General features: G+C 38.9%; 2 protein-coding genes across 8 annotated transcripts in view; one reads left to right on the top strand and one right to left on the bottom strand.

The window, feature by feature from the left end:
• Nucleotides 1-19393, top strand: part of LOC131075956 (long chain base biosynthesis protein 1) — a 289362-nt gene that overhangs the window by 47060 nt on the left and 222909 nt on the right. For 3 of the 7 annotated variants that reach the window (XM_058012951.2, XM_058012950.2, XM_058012949.2), the window contains one exon: nucleotides 6231-6318. The exons of the other annotated variants lie outside the window; for them this stretch is intronic. The gene's annotated coding sequence lies outside the window, so the exon portion shown is untranslated. The remainder of the gene's footprint in view (nucleotides 1-6230; nucleotides 6319-19393) is intronic. 7 annotated transcript variants of the gene reach the window in all.
• Nucleotides 3167-4915, bottom strand: LOC131075915 (DNA mismatch repair protein MSH1, mitochondrial-like). Its single transcript, XM_058012864.2, has one exon. It carries the CDS (start codon nucleotides 4913-4915, stop codon nucleotides 3167-3169), a length of 1749 nt encoding a protein of 582 aa, XP_057868847.2.

Raw genomic sequence — 19393 nt, 5'->3', positions numbered from 1 at the left:
GAAAAAGAAAAAGTGCTCTCCTAAAGTGTTTTTCCTTTTTTAATTTTGAAAAGTGCACCTTTTGGCCAGAGGGTCATGTTTGACTTCCAAGTCAACTAAATGTAAAACTTTATGTGTATGCACCTTTTTGGATTATTTTTGGATAAGTTTTAATTACCTTTTGGGGTAGTTATTACTCCCTTTAGGGTAGTTGCTGATATTTGCCTCCCATTTATGGGTATGGGCAGCCATGTTTTATGGATGAATCTGGGCCACTTGTTTAGATTAAATCTTGGCCATTCATCCATTTTTGAAGCCTATTTAAGGGACTGGTTTTCCTTCATTTTGTAAGAAGTTTTTGGATTGTTGTTGAAGCTTTGGTGAAATTTACAGGATTTAATGCAAAGTTAAGACTGTTTCAAGTTTCCCTGTGAGTGCATGGTCTCCTTCTTCATTAATTTAGAATTTTTAGTTATTTTTCTTTCCTTTATATAGCATTTTCTAAGTAAGCATTCGATAGAATCCCCGCTGTTCATACCATTAGGGAATGGCTGATTGTCTTTCCTCTTGTATGGTTATTTTGAACCTTCCATATGCCTAGTTCGGTTATTGAATGCTCACTGAATGAATGTCAAAGTTCTGATGTTGTATTTAATAGCATGAAAATTCAATTTTCCCTTGAAGATCGCACTAGATTGATGCAAGTATTGTGCTTAAATGGCTGGTAATGCTTAATTTAGTTATTTGGAGGTGTCTGTTTGTTTACTAAATCTGCTATCTAAGTTAAAATTTATATTTTCTCTAGCTCTCTCTCTCTCTATCCCTCCTTTCCCACTTTTTTTTACCAAGAGAATCTGCTGTCCTGCTGAAAACAATATCGACCCGACTTAAACCATTTGATAAGTAAGACCATTAAAGTTTCGGGGAACTCATCCAGCAATTGCCTATTTCACCGTAAGTCCCCCTTGTGTTTCCAGCAAAAACACATCAAACCACTGAGCAATCCCGCAGTCAAGACCTGACAAATGAAACCTTGAGATTATCCCCTTTGATCAAACGTAGAAAATAGCACTAGGGATTTCCTTATCTCAAGAGAGGATAGGATACTCAGTGAGTTTATTCTATTCTGTGTTGGCTGTATAGAGTTTGCAGCAATGCGACTTTAGACACGTCAACAGGTTGTCAGTGAAATTGGAGTGCATTAAAGGCTATTCACACAAAGAAGTTGATTTGGTTGACTCAAAAATGCTTGAACGAACTTGTCATCATGGATTACAACATTCGATTATATGCAAAGAAAGTAGTGGCGTAGGAGAAAGATGAGGTGCTTGACCTTGAGGACATTGATCTATATTTAGATTGGGTTGTTGAGGATGTGCAACCCTTGATAACTTAGGATGATGTGGCTGATTTGGAGAGGGAGGCAATAGAATGCCAAGTGGAAGTGAGCATATGACAAGGGAGAGGCGAGCCATTGGTGGGGGGTTCATTGCATTAACATCATGCTCCTATTGATGATGATATTGTTCCTCAACAAGATGTTGTAGTAGGACCATGTAGTTTGAAGACGCCTACACAATGACAATCTTGTTTGAACTTTTTTTTTTGATAAAATTAAAAAAATTGACTATCAAACACAAGGAACAAGACCCAAAATTACTAAAAGTGACATTTGACAAAAGCCAAACATACTCAGCAAGATAATTATTTGACAAAACAACTATCTAAAATAATAGGTGTGCCAATAGGAATTATGGAAATACAATGCATCTAAAAGAAAAAAGATAGCTTTCAACCTTTTAAGTAGTTGTTAAGGCACAAATTTGCACCCTACTAAATTATAAGTTTAGCAATCTGGCCTAACATGGGATTCACTTCTGCATGTGGGCAATGCACAACTTGAAATGAAACCTCCGGTTCCTAGGCCGGTTCCTATTGGATAATCACCTGATACTCTCTAATATTGGACTAACTTTGTAGGGTGAAGGATAAGAAATTACAGAAATGGAAACTTAAAACTGAACTAAACTTAACTAGAACCTGGTGATACACCAAAATGTGAGAGATAAATGATAAAAACCGATCTCAGTCTACAATATTCTACTTTAATTGATAAACACTTCTTTCCTGTTATAAGTTTGCATAAGTATTTCATAATAAGGTCTTGAGATGAACCAATGAGGAATAGTAATTTTTCACTAAAAAATTTTGAACTTTTAAACACATACTATGACCTGCAAACATACACACGTTCCTATATTAAGGTACTGACTGAGACAAGTAAACAAGGAGCAATATAACTCACAAATTTAGCTTCATCAATCATGCTTGTACACAAAAAATTGGAAGGATAACAAGGTTTGATTCCATAGAAAATCGCTCCAAAAGATGCTGTTTCATATATAATATCTCCAAATCTGAGTTATAGAATCTGTGCAAAAGAAATGCTAAGGACAAGAAAACTGTCTCTGAAAACACTGTTCTTGCATAAATCTGAACTAACCAAATGAAGTGTCTCCAGGCACTAAGTACAAAAACTCTTCAACTGATTGGGTCGGATGCAAGAAAAGGGCCTAAAAAAGAGGAGTCTAGAAGACACCAAAAAGGGCTACAAACATGGAAAAGTCTTCTTTAATGAATAACCAACCCAAAAGACCACTAGAAACAGCCTTAAAAAGCTCAACCAAGTAATAAAAGCTCCCCAAAATGGTGGAAAAGTCCAACTTTGACCCTTTGCCTAAAAGTGCTCCAACCTCCCTAAATTCACTCCATTTGATTTTGAACAACCTCATGTTCCTATAAAAACGTTCTTGTCTCCAAAATTACCTCAACTCCTTTTGAATATTTCCAAAGTGGTTATGCATGCTCCTATATGCTCTCCTTATGTCTCCAAACCGAAAAGACTTCTTCAATGAGAGCCTTATCTCTCCTGAATTAACTCATCCTTCAAAACTAAGTCAAAAGACTTAGTCTCTCTCTTGCACATGGATACACCTTTTACATTTTGAATAATAATATTTAATTACAATTTATAATTGTATTGTAATTAAATACCTTTTACAAAGAGATACCAGCTTTTAACCAAGAAAGAAAACAAAAATATATAAAAAGAATAAAAATAAAACATATTTGATATATCGATGGAAAAATTAAAACATCTATTTTATCAAATACATTTTATTTATTCTTACTTTGCATATTTTTCTGGAAAGCCCAGCGGACTTGAGGGAGAATATAAAAAATTACAAAGGGTTTTTGTTACCCTAAAAGCTTTACACTCCATCGTATATTTCTCATTTTGCAAAATGAAAACAACAAAGAAGCTCTTCGAGGGTTTGAGACCCTTTGGTGCCGCCATTGATGTTCTGATTTTTCCATTGCTTTGTGAAGTCGTTGATGAAGGGTGCTGGGGCTTTCTGAATCTTCTCTTTAAATGCAAATCGTATTTTCTATAGGTATGAAAATGGCTCCTTCTTGCTTTATTCACAATATTTTTTGCCTTCAGTGGCAAATCTAGAAGGCCATGCAAGTGAGTGGATATGACACCAATGCAACCAATAGAATCAAGTTTTTCTATCATGCTTGCAGCAATACATGTTCCCTTTTGTACTTCTGTTCCTCTACAAATTTCGTCCACCAGCACAAGGCTTTTATTTGTAGCTTCACTAAGTATGGACCGCATTTCAGACATTTCCATCTGGAATGAGCTTTTTCCATTTGCAGGGCTGTCATATGACATCATATGTAGCATTATTGAATCAAAATGTGGTATGGTAGATTTTTCAGCAGGAACCATTAACCCACAAATGCCAAGAAGTGTCATCGCACAAATAGATCTAAGTACACTTGACTTTCCACCACCATTTGGTCCAGTTAGAAGAAACAGTGATTGCATTTGAATTGTGTTTGGCACAGCCGCTCCTTGTACCAAGTCGAACCAATAAGGCACTAAACCTACTACTTCTAATTGGTTTATTACTTCTCCTGAAGTTTCCTGTGTTTTAAAATGTAATGAATTTGGATTCTGATTAATCCCTTTAAGCATTGGAAAGATCCAATCACGCCTCCTCCCCTCACTCACATGTGCAAATAATGTCTTTGTGATAACTGATAGTACAGATAAGAACACAATAGTATTTGTCCTTCGTTGCAACTCTTCAGCCAGTCTCCTCAAAATTTCCGTGACTTTCAAATTCGCTTGTACAACTGCCTCCCTGTAGCTATCTAATGCTTCTTCTACTTTTGGAGTAGTATACCATTCAGTGCCTACTTTCTTCCCTTTTGCATCTTTAGCAGGTATTAAGTTTTGCATTTGTTCCTCCCCAGGAGTGTTGGCCCACACAGCAGGAGCAAAACATTTTCCTTTGAACCAGATAGACTCATGGTCCTTGGAATAGCATATTTCCCCCTTGGCCCCACTTCCTAGAGGACTAACAACGGCTTTCACTCTTAATATAATTGGAAGAAAATCTTCTTCTACAGCCAAAGACAATGCTTCAGCAGCTTTCTCAACTTCCACAAAAACATCTTCTGCATGTACACGTTTTATACGGCCTTTCCATGAAGATTCCATTTCTATAAAAAAAAAATCATCAGGGATTATAGGAGAACTGTAGATTTCTTGTTCCGACTCTCCTTCAAGAAAAATTACTTTTCCAATTGCATCCACAATCTCTCTACATTCTGTTACCCTTGTTCTAAAGCTCCCATTTTGGCACAAGATGGGAGCACAAATGACAAAATGTGAAGAGCCTGACTGAGATTGACTGCGACTGGGAGTGACATTTTTTCCACTAGATGTTGGTATTGTCTTGTTGCCTTCTGTTGACCTCATTGATGAACCCGTTTTTGCTGCCGCAGAAGGAATTAACATTGTCGGCTTTGTCCGCGATAAAGAGTTGTAGTTACTCTCTTCTCGAGCAGGGCTTGCTGACATACCTTCTGTTTTAACTTTGCTTGGCGAAACACCTTCTGTTTTAACTTTGACAGCTGTGTCACCTGAACTAATGGTCTTGGATGCCTCTTGATTTTTTTTGTTGCGGTTGTTGTACCTTAGTTAATCGAGATTCTGCATCAGATAATTTTCGCTTGGCTTCCTCTAGTTTTCTTTTTCTTTCTCGTTCCCTGTCTCTACTTGCTTTATGAGGACTCATACTGTGGCTCCGATGACTATGAGCATGCTTCTTTGAAGATGAATTTCTGTGTTCATTGGCTAAAGGAAAGCTGTCCACGGTAGCTTCTTGTCTCTCACCTTTTTCTATACCATGAGAGTCCTCACTACCAGAAGAAGAGTAACCCAAACCAAGACCTTGAGCATCCTGCTTTCCTTCAACATCACCACCCTCATCTTCCCGTGTCCACTTAGAGGCTGGTAAAATAGGTTCAGTTTTCCTAGACTTGCTTGCAAATGGTTTTAGCTCTGGCTGTGGAATTGCCAGTTTAGGAGACAGTGTGAGAGCAGACTGCTGCATACCATCTTTATGGTATGGCCATCCAGAAGAATCCCCTAAGTTCTGACTTAATTCCCTTTGCTCCCTACCAGCACCAAGATTCACTTCTTTCCATTCACCACTACCAGTGCTCCAATTAGTCATAAAATGCCATTGCTACCTTATGTCTCCTGATTGTGCATTTTGATCTTATGTAGAAATGAAGTTGGAGCACGGGCTCGTGACACTCGTTTCATTACCAGTTGATTCTGATTTCATTGAAGTTTACTGTTTGAACATGCATTAAAAAAAACTCAGATACTCTGTTTCTATACCAACTTGTTGCATTGAATTGTTTATCTTCATTATGTGGTATTGACCCTTTTAAATACTGTAAGGTTTCACATTGAAATAATATGTCCCTTAAAACAGTTTATCCATTAATGTTTTCTTTTTATGCATATCATGAATAGTAAAGTAAAGGTTTCATATTTAAAACAAACATGTCCCTTTGATACTTCAGTTGGTTTCTTCATCATTCCACTTCAATATTCTGAGATTAGTTACTCTAAAAGGTATGTCGGGCTCATACCCGAAGGGAGCCTCGGTCAGGGGCACATGCCAATTAGAGTAACTAATTATCTGCACATGAAACAAACACATTAGCATAAACATTTCTTTCTCCTGAAGCAGTGATTTGTGTCTTTATCTTTCCCACCCTTTCAAAACAGAAATAAGATAGGATATGATAAATGATATATTGTAGGATAATCTTTCATTGCTTAGATCTGTTGGATCTAACACCTCTTCTCTTTTGTGCAGGAAAGTAGGGGTTTTTTCAGAATTTGAAGATCAAGAAAACAGTCATAAGGGCAACGGGACAGCCAATAACCAGTCAAAGCAACCCAAGGCAATGACTGGTTATCCTTACACTCACTATTTGATTCTATCCTTTTCTGTTTTGGATATGTAGGAAAGATAGAAATGCTAAGCTCACGGCTTGTGTGAGGTTTTAAGAAATTCAGTGCATGTATAAATATGCTTCAAATGCATGAACTCAATTTGTAATCTATCATTGTTCAATACGAATGAAAATACCCCCCTTTTCTTTTTTTAACACTGCAATGTACCCTTTTGTAAATGCAATCATTTGATAAAAATGCATCCTTTGGCTAAAATTACATGGGTAATGAAATTTTAGGTAATAGTAGTAATTACTAAGGGCACTCATGCACTCTTAGAGGAATCTAATTTTTCCATATTCATGCACGCTAAGAGAATTGCATGGATGGAAAGGCAATGCATGAATGCATGAAAAAGCAATGTGTGCACAAAGAAAGTATGCATGCATGCAAAAAAAATGAGAAAGCAATGCATGCATGCATGAGTGAGGATGTGCCTGAATCATGTCCTTGTTATCACACATATGTCATGTGGAAAAACTCTTGAAAATAACATTTTGAAGCAAATGAATCATGGAGGGGGAGTTAAGTCCCCAAAAGTTCCAAGAAATTAACTTCGTTGATCAACCTTGGAATTCATGGTGCCAACCAAGACATCTTCTAGTTGAGACCAATGCCCAACTGCAACATTAGTGAAGGTTGCACTTTGTGGGGTTCCATACCTATTGGGATGTTCCACCTTAGTGCTCCTAATACATTGTTTTTTCTTATGAGGAGAATGCACAATGCCTACTTTTGTCGAACTTAATCCAAAAAAATCCATGCATCCTTGACATGCCTTACTCTTATCTTGATTCATTTCCTTAGTATTATAAAATTTAAGAAGGTCCTTCTCCTTTTGTTTTCTAGGGCTTTGGAGTATTTAAGGATCTGCATACTCCTCTAAAAACTTTTCCAAATTTTCCTTCAAATTATAATATGTTAGAGTTTCTTGATTATTGACCCTCTCATTAGCTAGATGATTCTACCAACCTTTGTGGGCTTCTGTAATGTCCCTTTTTTTGGGTTCTCTTGCATTGTGGTTGACACTAACCTTATGGGTGTGTGTTAGCTTGATTAGAGTGGTCATTTGATGTTACCAATGAGCTCAGATGGTTTAGTGGAGTTATTTGACACTTTCATATGTTATTTCTGGCTTTCGATGAAGGCTCCAAGATTCTTGGAGGGAGCATCTATTTTTAGTGTCACTTGGTTGGGACTGATTATCATCTGTCATCATCGATACTACTCGTGCACAATTAGTTTTCAATTTCGATGTATCTTGACCATTGTCACTAATTGGGTGTAATTTTGCACTATATTTAATTAATTTTACTATGGTTGCCATTTTAATTAAAATAATTTATCGAGCATCTCAATATAATAGCTCTGTGGAAAGAGAATGGAAAGTTTAAATGATGAGGTTGTTGTCCTCATTTTTGTTTTAAAAAATGAAGGACCATTACATGTAATTTTTGTGAAAAAATGAAAATTTTACTCTATGGAATGCTTCCTGAGGCAGAATTTCGACTAATCCTTGGACTGGCTTAATCTTCAGTCCATCCTTGAACCACGTTTCGAATTTCATCGCATTCTGGATTCGTTTGCTATGTCTTTCCTTCAATTTCGGGTTTTTTCTCCTTGATTGCAGGTGGGATATTTCTCTTGAATTGCCAGTTTTAATGATTTCCATTGTTTTGGTCTTTGTAGGGAAATTTTTGGCTAATTACAAGTGCACTTTATTGAAAAATAAGAACTTGTAATTTGCTTTTTATTTCCCCCTTGATGCTTTTTAGCTTTTTAAGTTAAAATAGGGATTTTTTTGGATAAGTTACAAGTAAACTTGTAATTCTTTTCTAAAACCCCTACTTTAATGTCTTTTAATTGTAATAGGGATTTTAAACCTCTATTACATATGTGCAAGTTATTAAAACTTCTTGTAGAGATTTTATTCTCCCTTTACAAGTAATTTGTAACTTGCAAATCTCTCTCCAAAACTCGATTTTGCCTAGAATTGAAATAAAGTGACATTTTAAACTTGCTATTTTGCCCAAAAAACCTGATTTTCTCCATAAAGTGCAAATTGGGGAATTTTAAATATGTAATTGCATTTTTAAAACCCGATTTTGCCTTGTTGATGGAAAAAGTGAAATTTTAAACTTGCAATTGGATTTTTAAAACCCAATTTTGCCTTGTTGAGAGAAAAGTAACATTTTAAATTTGTTGTTTGCTCTCAAAAACCCGATTTTCCTTATTGTATGCAATTTTAAACTTGTTGTTCTTTCCCAAAAACTCGACCAGCAATATTGGAGGATTTTGTTGAAGATTTCCAACGATTTTTGTGGAGAAATTCAAGGAGGAGGAAGGCGTTTTGGATTCCTTGCTATTTTCATGCATTGTCCAACTCTCTTCATGCCATTTGGAAGACATTATCGCTGGTTTTATGGGGTTTTAACAACAAAAACGTTTTTGCAAAATGCCACGATTTGCCTCATTCAAGTGCCACGAATCTTGTCTTTCCTAAATCGTTTTGGCTTGTCTTGCCTAGGTGTGGAGGTTGGGTGCTTTACTTGACCGATTCTTCATGCTTTTAATGGGCATTTTGATACATATGGCATTTTTTCAAAAATGTGGCTAGGGTTTGAATCTTCTTCTTTTTTTCTATAAAAGATTCTTTCTCTTCATGATAGTTGTTAGTTTTGTTTTGCTCTTTCCTAAAAATCGGTTTTTGTGAGAGAGATTTTCCCCTTTGATAGCAATTTGTGAATTGCATTGTTCTTCCCCATTTTCCCTCTTTAATTGTATTCGGGATTTTAAATCCCGATTACAAGTAGGATGAAAATAATTGATCTTCCCCTTTGGCTGGAATATTTTAATCATCTTTTGGTGAAACTCCAAGTTTCTAAATTGGAAAATATTCATCCTTTCAAAATCGGGATTTTAAAACTTGATTACAAGTAAAAGTTCTTCCCATTTTTCATGTGATCAACATGGAAAAGTTCTTCAAAAATCCATTCATAACCATCCGCACTTGTTGTTTTTGGTCATAAGCTTCATTTCTCTCATATCAAGATCCCTATTCCCACCATTTCATCCACTCATTTCACACCTTCATTCATTTTCCCCATTTAAAGTCTACTTGCAGTCAGCCATCCAGAACCCGAAATTGGTCCAAAATGCACTCAAAAAACACTTGAAAATGAGTTTTAAAGGTCCAATTACTAATGCAAACTTGTAGTTACGCATTACACATATGAAGTTGCATGTTTGTTCTCTACAATTGCAAGTTAATGCTCTTGTTTTTCCCACACATGTAATGCAACTTCCAAAACCCAAAATTCACTTGTGAGCCCATTTTTGCATCAATCTATCCCTTCCCTTGTTAGTTTGGTTTGCACACACAATCTACCAAATCAATGGATTAAGGCATGGGCCTTATTTTGCAACAAGATTTCAAGAATGAAGGATGATACAAAGAAGAGATACAACAACAATTCATGGTTGAGAGCATAGAATACTTTCGAGACAAAGATGGTCATGACATGAAAAGAGGAAGGCAACCCTTTCCCTCCTGAAAAGATAATAATACCCCAAGCAAGAAGACAAGGATGCAAGTTGCCGTTCCGGTTCAAGATGTCTTTACCAATCCAGAATACTTCAAGTTCTAACATCCTGAAGTGACATGAAGATCATCACAAACAAAGGATGATGTAGACTAAGAAAATAACTTTGTAATTGCAAGTTAACTCATTATTTGCACTTTTGTAATTACATGTAAAACAACTACAAGTTGTGTTCAATTAGGACTGTAGTTGGAATAAGTCATAGTTAGTTATTGAATAAGTCTTGGTGGTTGAGAGAATCTCTCAAGTTAGTTAGGATCCTCCCACCTTTTTCTCGAGGCTCCTCTTCTATAAATACTTGAGGGGGTCTATTGTAATCTTTATCTTTTGGAAAGCAAGCAAAAACTCTGCCAAATTTACAACAAAGAAGTCTTTGAGCTTTCATGTGTAAATTCAAGAATTGAAAGGAATAGAAGGAAATTGCTCAAGCTTTGAGTCTTTGTGCTACATACTTGAGTTTGTGTTCTATATTATCTTTCTTGCAAGTGTTTCTTAAAGAGCTTAATCACATTTGATTTGCAGTCATTGTGCTGCAAGTATTTGAGGTTAATATAGATTAAAATAAATATTCTGTTGAGAGAAGCTGTAAGTTTTGTGCTTTCACTTGTTCTTAAGAGAATTTAGGAGCAAATTTTGTGAGAAATAGCTGTGAGTCTTTGAGCTTATACTACTTCCCATTGTCTTAAGTAAAAAAGAATAAGATATTCCAATCTTTGAGCTGTTATAATTTTTTCTTTATAGCATTAGCATAGAAAAGGGTAGATAGAACTTCACATAATCAAGTCTTTGAGCTCGATACTGTTGTCCCGTCCCGAAGGAAGTGACGGAAGTCTTTGCGCTTTCAGGAAACTTCATTTCCTTTCTCTCATTTCATTTTGAAAGTGGTTACTGCTGTTTATATCAAATCGCTATCCTTTTCTGTGAAGAGAAAATGATAGTCTTTCTTGAAAGAAAAAGAAAGATTGTTGTCCCATCCTATTTTATTTTCAAAGTTGTAGTTAGATAGGGGGAGCCTTCCCTTAATTAGGAGAGTTTTACTCACACGCTGTGGTTGAAACCACAATTTTGTATATTTTCCCAAGTGTACAAAATTTTCAACCAACAGAGATGTTGAAAAGTGACTTTAACTTCTGGAAATGTTTTTAAAATGAATTAAATCACTTTCTTGGGTTATAAGACCCATTAATTTAGTAAACTGATTTTATAATGAGTTTTCTCGAAGGTTCTAAAAAAATCTTATAAAAAGGGAGTTGAGAGCTCATTTGGTATTATGCAATTTATTCTATTTTCTTTGATTGAGATCCTTGTGGTTTGAGAGATCGAATGTGGTACATCTCAGCTTTTGGAGGATGGAGACCCTCTTGGGAAGATCAGTTTTAGTGGTGAAAGATTCCTCCCTAGCTGGTGATTTGGTGGAATCATCTAGGTTTCATAATTGGATTCAAAGTTTGAGGTTTGGAAATTTGAGAAGTCTTTAGAAAGACAAATTTTAGTGTTTAAAGGGCTACAGGCAAATTGTTAGACGCTTTGCCTAGAGATCTCTTCCATGTGGGTGTTTGATATTCATGGACGGTGCTGGACAGTTTGAGTAATGTGCAAGGCATTTCTTTTAGTGTATGGATTCACTTGTTTATTGGGCGATTGTCTTTTAGTTTTTTTGAGCCCTTGCTGCCGCCAAAGATATATTAAGCTAGGCGTATGATTGATATAAGCAAGTATCCATGGTTCCCTTGTTTCTAATAGTTCATTGAATTGATTTGAGAAAATGAAGAATGGGGTCATGGCTTGAGTTTCCAGCTCTTGAATGATTAAACTAGCCTATTCTTAGAGCCATGGGTATTTCTTTTGCTGGCCATGGAGTTGCATAGCTATAAGGCATAAGGCTTTCTCACGTCAGGCCGAGCTTGAAGATTAAATAGCTAAGTGTGGTCTCCTTTGATTGCAGATTGCTTGTTGATGAATTTATGGCAGACGTGGATATTGTAAAGTCAGTTCAAGCTCCTAAGGAGGACATTTCCGTCCTTGTCTCCTTCTTGGTATGGGTCGTAGCAGCTAAGTATAGCTTGGAGGTTACCACTGCTCAAATCGTGGATAGAAAGAGTTTCTTCCTTGGTGTGTGGGCACAATCTGAAATATATATATTGATTGCTGATATTGTTGTGAAATGCTGGCCACTATACTATTTCAGAGCTGATTTCTGGAAGCTGCTTGTAATGTGTAATGATGCTGCAAATTTAATTGCAGACTGATATGTAATCTCTGAGCATTATTCATAATTTTCATATTGGTTGTTGCAACAAAGGTTAGCATGTTTTCTTGTTCTTATCTGCTAATAAGTGATGTGATTTCATGATATGCAATGGTCATTCAATCTACACACATTTCTTCTTAATTTTGAGCCAAAGCGCAAACAAATATATCATCATTACCTTTGCAAACTGAAACTATGCACACTCATAATATCAAGTAAACTGTTTGACAATATTACCCCGAGGAGAAAAAGTGAAAATTTGGGAGAATGATCCATAGGGGATCTTACAGCCTTGTTACTATTAGATCTTGGGTTCTTGTTTTGAGTTGTCTGTTACTTCTCGAGTTTGATGAAACCCTTTGTATTCTTGTTCCCTTCAAATTCCCTTTTTTGAGCAGTTTGGGTCTTTGTTTGAGATGTGGCACATTCACAGATGAGATGACCTTATTCATGGTATCCCCTACATCTGAATGAATACTTTTGTAATATAGGACTTGAGAACATTCATAAGGTTGAGAGATATCAATGGCCAACAAAAAGATTTGGCATTCGTCTAAAAAACACAAGGAAACTAGGCTTCTTTGGGGATGACATGTGTGGATCCAAACAAGGTTTGTAGAGTGGATTTCCTTTGAAGAATGGAATCCCCCATGTTACTGCTTCATAAAAAGACCTGCACTTTTGAAGAAATTAGGTGCACCCCAAAAGCCCCATCCTTATTAGATTTATTTGCAAAATTCAGCTATAAAGTAGCCCTTTGCACAAAACTGAGCATCAAGTTGTCTATTGGTCTTCCAATTTTTTCTAGTCCATAAATATAACTCTTCCAAAGAAAGTTGAGAGCCCAATAAATGATAGATCAAACTCCTACTTGGAAGGTGGAAATTTTTCTCTTGAACTCTTCCGCATCCAAAATAATAGTGGAGAATCCTCATGCAATAATTGGTCTATTGTCTATTTGAACCATCTTTTTGTCAGCCGCTGCTATAACAACATCGATTTCCTTATTTTGAATTGATAATCCACAACCAACATTGCGTCTCTAAATGAACAAGAGGGGAGGTGGCCACCCCCTTGCTATAGCCATTTGAGGCAAAACCAAAGATCAAATTCCCATAAAGGAATGAAATTTATGCATAGAAATCCAAAAAGAAATAGAAAATTATCAAGTATCAATTGAAAGCACTTTATATCCCTTCATAAATCATTGATTACCATAACTTTGAGTGGATGGTACACACATCACATGTTACATGATTTTACACTCTTCAATATTGTGTATTTTCAGTCAAGTGGTAAACTTTAAGTTGTTGATCATGCATCCCATAATATATGATCACTTTTTTCTTCTTGTACCATGCATACAATGGCAGGGCCATTCTTGTGCTAACCATAGAGAGGCCACTCCATATTTGCCATTTTGATTACTTAGTTATTCAAACACATATCTCTTAACTACTGCGGGCCAATTCCACTATACAAATAAATATATTAGGTATACTCATTGGTCATGAACCCACACATGATATAATTTTAAAGCTTTGTCAAGAAATTTCCTACAAACAATTTCAATGAGACTATATCCTTGGGGATTTGAGTGAGATCCTCCATGCCCTAGAAGTTCGTGGATTTGGGGACTTGGAGGAGCCATCGATAATATCTCCTATGAGGATATTTGACCAAATCTGTAATTTTCAGATTTTTATCTAACTGGCATTTCATCAAACACTTCAAATTCATATAAATATGAACTTCTGTATATAATCACTTGTATAATTTGTTCAATGCTTCATATCATATTTCCTTTTGTTAAACTTACCTTGGTATTCATATTTTAAGAGGCATCATGTCATATAGTTTGCATTCATTCAATGTTTGTAGAGGACACTTGAGTATTAATAGCTGTCTGTTCATGTACAGAACATACGATTTCTGATCTTGTGACAACAGATTTAGATATGCTGATTACTGGTCAAGAATTGCCCAAATCCTAGTTAGTCCATGCACCTCTTGGTCCACGTTACCCTTCAATCTTCCTATAAAACTCCCTCACAAACATGCCTATGGATTTCAAACCCTCACATCCCCTTTGAAGGTTGCTGTTGTCACATACAATCGCCATGCCTCTTGGTTGAGTGATGGTGGCTAGCAAAGATGGGTCTTGTTGTGCGTTCTGCACAACCATCCCTGTCCTTTTGATAGGGACCCCCTGTTTTTGTGTGGTCTGCCCGTGAGAGAGAGAGAGGGTCGTAGAGAGGTTCAGGCTTTCAAAAGCCACCAAAATCCCGAGCTTCAGGAGTTCGCACATTTAAAATGAGAGGGCTGAGTTTATCACGAAGGAGCTTCATAAGCCGGAAAACACCAAACCTCCAAATCGTGCAAAGTCCTCTGTGCAAGACGAAGATAGAAAGGAAGCTCCAAAGCTCTCAAATCGTCTTGAAGAGCCAAAAAATAACAAAAGTTAGTAACGTTTAATGAAGCCGGAGTTTCATGAAACGAAAATCTATAAACCTTCCAAACTCGCGCATCCCTCTTACTGGCCCAGGAATCTCTGAGATGAAATGATCGTAAGGATTCAAGTCGCGAAATCGACTCTTTTAGTCGAAAAGGCTTCACATGCCTAGGTCGCGCTATTCCCCCATTTTAGGCCAAAAACAAGAGCTTCAAAATCGCGCAGTATCACCTCATTGTTTGCCACATATAGGTAAACGATTAAATGCAAAAAGTAAATGCACAGAACATAATGGAAATATATTAAAGAACCAGTCTCTGTATTAATTCAACAGTCCATGTACATCAAGTGCTTATAACATCACACCTAGATACCACTATCATGATGATACTAGGAAGGAAAGGTATGCAATATATAATACCCGAAGGGGCACGACCAACCGTTGCGTCCAACTGCCCTTCGGTACGACTAACTGACTGCCGTAACCCATTATTACCGACGACAACATAACATAATGATTATTCCCGACAACATCATCCCCCACAAGAAAAGAAGTCGTCTTCGGACGACTTAATACAAAATAGAGATGATGTTCATACACTAAACAGAATCAAGGTATAGAAGAAGGGGGTGGAAGGGGCGTCCTTGAAGCAGTAGGTGGTAGGGCTGATGATGATGCTGGTGTCAGTCGTGCGTGCAGATCGTACACCTGCTGTGTCCACACCTGCAGGTCCCTCTCAGCAACCTTCTTGTGCTCAATTGCAGACAACCATCTGGGCAGCCTCCAGGAGCTTTCTCTCCTTGGCATCCACCGTCTCTCGCGCCTGTACCAGACTAGTGCTCAGGGTCGCCTGCTCTGCCCTTGCGTCCTCCAACTCTGCAGCTAACTGTGCCTTCTCGGCAGCAAACTGAGCCCTCTCGGCTTCCCATGCCGCCTCCCGACGGTCCAAGTCTCTTTGCACGACGTCAATCTGGGTGGCCAACTCCTCCCGAGCTCTCTTTGCTGCCACCCTCGCAGTCAAATGTCTTGCAGATACGGACTCCGTTCGACAAAGAGTGTGATACACTTCCCTGAAGGTCTGCTCAATCTGCCTCTCGAGAGACTCCACTCTACTCTCCACTACTAGCATGCTCATTGCCCATGCGGCCAACATCTCTGCCATCTCAATTTCTGGCCATCCGCCTCTCTCAAAACAGGCGGCAAATTCCTGCGGACAACCCTCCCGCATAAACCTGAGCAGCAGCTCCAACTTCTGAACGGTGCTATCGAGGCCCTCTGACTGAAGGGAGGCGATAACCTCCCGCCCTCGACGAACCTCCTCCTACAGATAAGTCTGTACCAGGTCCTGAAAGTAAGTCTGCCCTCGGCCCACCATATCTTTGAGGTACTCCTACACGTCTACCCGGCCTGGCTGCTTGCTCTCCGTGTGGCGCTTTACCCTGCCTCGCTGGATGTCCATGCAGACCTCCGCTATCTGCTCCAGTGCCAACTCCCTGCCCTGTACCTCCGTCGAGTGTGTCACATCCCTGGGAGAACCTTCGCTATCTAATTCCACAACCTCTGCGTCTAAGTCCTCCCGAGGGTCACCACGCATGGGGGTAGCTCGTGAGGGAGAAATGGTAGTAACCGGCCTAGGCGACATGGGTGTCATCTCAAACTCCCTGCTCAACCAACTGTCCTCCTCGAGGGGGTGTGGTATCCCCCCGCCTAGTGTTGTTCCTGTCACTGTCTGATCGTGCCCCTGCACTTTCCCTGTGGGTACGGATCCACCCACTTCTTCTGATGGAACTATCTCTATCCTCCCTTCCTCGGTCCTTGATGGCAGCCCCATTACTACCGGCGGCCTCGGCTACCCGAAGGCCGGAATGGACGCAATGCCACCCATAGGCGGACTCAAATGCGCTAAGGTGGTCAGCATGGGTGTGGTGAACAAGACTTGGGGTGGGGGTGTGGATGCTGGTACGGCCTCGACTAAGCTTGCTCCACTATCTTTGTCTGAATCACTCGAGGCTTCCGAGATCTCTTCCCGCTCGTTGTCAAATTCGTCAGACTCAGACACATCCTGCCTTCGCCTCTTCTGCCTTGCCATAGGTGTCAGCCCTACATCCATATGTTGCCAATAGAAGATGGGTGGCTTCCCTGGTGCCAGACTACCTACCGGTTTGATGTCTACTTCGTCCTCCGGCATCTGGGAACGCATGGCCTCCAGGAACAACCCAATGGCATAGTGCGGCATGTAGAAGGTGCGGTGGTGTAGAGTCATGAACTCATACATCCTGTCAGCCAATACTGTAGCCCAGTCGTACTGCACCCCATTCATACGTCCATTCAGCAAGATAATCTGAGGTAGGGCGATATCCGATGCAAGGCTGGACCCAGTAAGTCGACTGTTCACGACATCCATGATACAGCACCACGGCCCTTTGGCTACAAATGAATTTTTCATTCCCCTATTTTTTGTGGCGTTGGTCACAGAGGCCAGTTCAGCCGGTGTAAGGTTGCGGGAAATCATCTTCACCCAGTGTTCCTTCGTGTCCTTATTCATTTTCTTAGCTTTTAACTCCACTTTCTTCTCATTGCGGCCTGGTATGCCAAATACCCTTGTAAAGTCAGTTGCTGTGAAAGAAACCCTTAGCCTATGGTTGCCGTAGTCAAACGTGCTTGTTCTGGAGGTGGCGTCAAATACATCGACCATCATGCGCAGCGGTACCTCGAATTACTTTATGGGAAAAACAGGCATCTGGATAGCCCAATGAACTCCTGCTCGCTGTAAATTCTTTTTCACTTCGTGATCGACAACGTTCTCCTGCCACCACTTGCGGCACTCGGCTCCATTCACACCCTCGAAAACAATAGTGTCGGCAGTAACCTTTCCCGTGGCTGTGGCTATCTTTGGCCTGTGTTTCTGTTTGCTGGCGCTGTGTTGACGTGTCTAAAATCGCTGAACTTGCGACTTCATCCGACCAATGCAGAATAGAATGTACTCGCTGAGTATCCTATCCTTTCTTGAGATAAGGAAATCCCTAATGCTGTTTCTTTGATCAATGGGGACGACCTCAAGGTTTCGATTGTCAGGTCTTGACTGCGGGATTACTCAGTGGTCGATGTGATTTGCTGGGAGCACAAGGGGACTTACGATTTGCAACAAGATGGTCTGCTACGATTCTGAAATTACGTAATAAAGAGCAAAAGGAAAGGGTTTAGGAGACCTAAAACTAACAAGATTGGTATGCGGGTAGACGGATTCAACATAACCAATCCCTGCTTGGCTAGAATAGCTCACAACCTTGCAGAAATGGTGCAATCTTCAAAGGGACTTGGAAGATTTTCAGACTGGAGGCGCACGGCTAAGCACCCAATTCTGGCGCAACTCAGACGGACACCTGCAATTGAACTAAGCACAATTAAAGGCTCAGGTTAACCATACAAAAGGATACACAATCAGTATATCCTCAATGGTATGAGCCTGAATCTATCAAATACCTGCACACCCAAAACAGAAAGATCTATCTAAAATGCTGAAAGAAACCATGCAAATAGGATGAAAACAAGACAATAAACACCAAATCAATGTTTATATATTGATTTCAGCTACCTATTACAACAATTTCTGCAACATCTCTATGCTACTGCTTAAAATCTAACCTAACCTATTCTAACTCTAAAATCTAACTCTCTCACCAGAGTCTAACTATTTAACAAAAATCTCTAACTGTCTAACCCTTTACAAAAGAAAGGCCTCTGCCTTCTATAGTTTTTACAATATTGAATCAGAGGCCAGGATGCACTGCATCCAAGGGTCCTGATCTGCCTTCCAGAAACTAGCAGCCTTAACCCATGCCCATTAAATTTTCACTCATCCATTCAACCACAATTTCAACTACCTGCCACTATTTGGCTTCAATTTGAGTCTATTCGGTAGTTGGACATAATTGTCCACAACTGACTTGTTTCCCCTTTCTTTCAAAATATCTGAGTGGGACCTACAAGAAGTTTTACAATAAAACAATTTCAGCTTTTTAGAAATTGAATTCCTGGAATTAAATCCAGCTGTGTGCTTTTTCTCGAGAAGGCATAAACTTGCAGCATTCAGAGTGTTCTTTGGTCTTTGGTCTCGGTGGTGGACTTCATCTTTGTTCAGCGGCATGGTTCCCAATGTTTGGTTGCTCTCGCGCTCCTGCAGCGCGTTCCCACATCTTTTTTCTTTTCTAGTCTTCAGCGCCTGGCTTTGATTGCGATCCTTCTTCGTTTTGCGTTTCAGGTCTTTCTCCTGGTTCTCTAATGATGTCCTGCGACCTACGAACGATCAATTTCATTTCAATAAATCAATTTGAAAAATTAATTAATTTAATTTAACAAATATTAAAATTTAACGCCTGGAGGGTCATTTGAAAATTTCCCAAGTTTTAACGCTTTTACTCCTTCCACGAATTTAGTTGTTCCCGGCAATTTCGGGCAAGAGGGGCGTTCGAAAAGTTTTTTTTTAAAAAGTTCATACTTAGACGTTTTTGAAATTCGGCCTAAATGGCACTTCCGCAAACTTTGAGTTAACGCCTTACTATTTTATTTTCACATTTTCGGGGGTTTGAGAGCAATTGCAAGGTTTTTTTTATTTTAACATTTTCACCCCTTTATGGTGAATTTCGGGATTTTGGGCACTTTTGCAAACTTTAAAAACTGACATTTTCACCCCTTTATGGCCAATTTCGGGATTTTA

Source organism: Cryptomeria japonica, chromosome 9 (genome assembly GCF_030272615.1).
Source record: "Cryptomeria japonica chromosome 9, Sugi_1.0, whole genome shotgun sequence".
Taxonomy (NCBI): domain Eukaryota; kingdom Viridiplantae; phylum Streptophyta; class Pinopsida; order Cupressales; family Cupressaceae; genus Cryptomeria; species Cryptomeria japonica.
Note: the sequence above shows the minus strand (reverse complement) of the source record. Positions and strands in the feature narration are given on the sequence as shown.

Bases quoted from the DNA above. Each gene is read 5' to 3' on its own strand.
- LOC131075915 (XM_058012864.2), bottom strand. From the start codon at position 4,915: ATGTCAGCAAGCCCTGCTCGAGAAGAGAGTAACTACAACTCTTTATCG.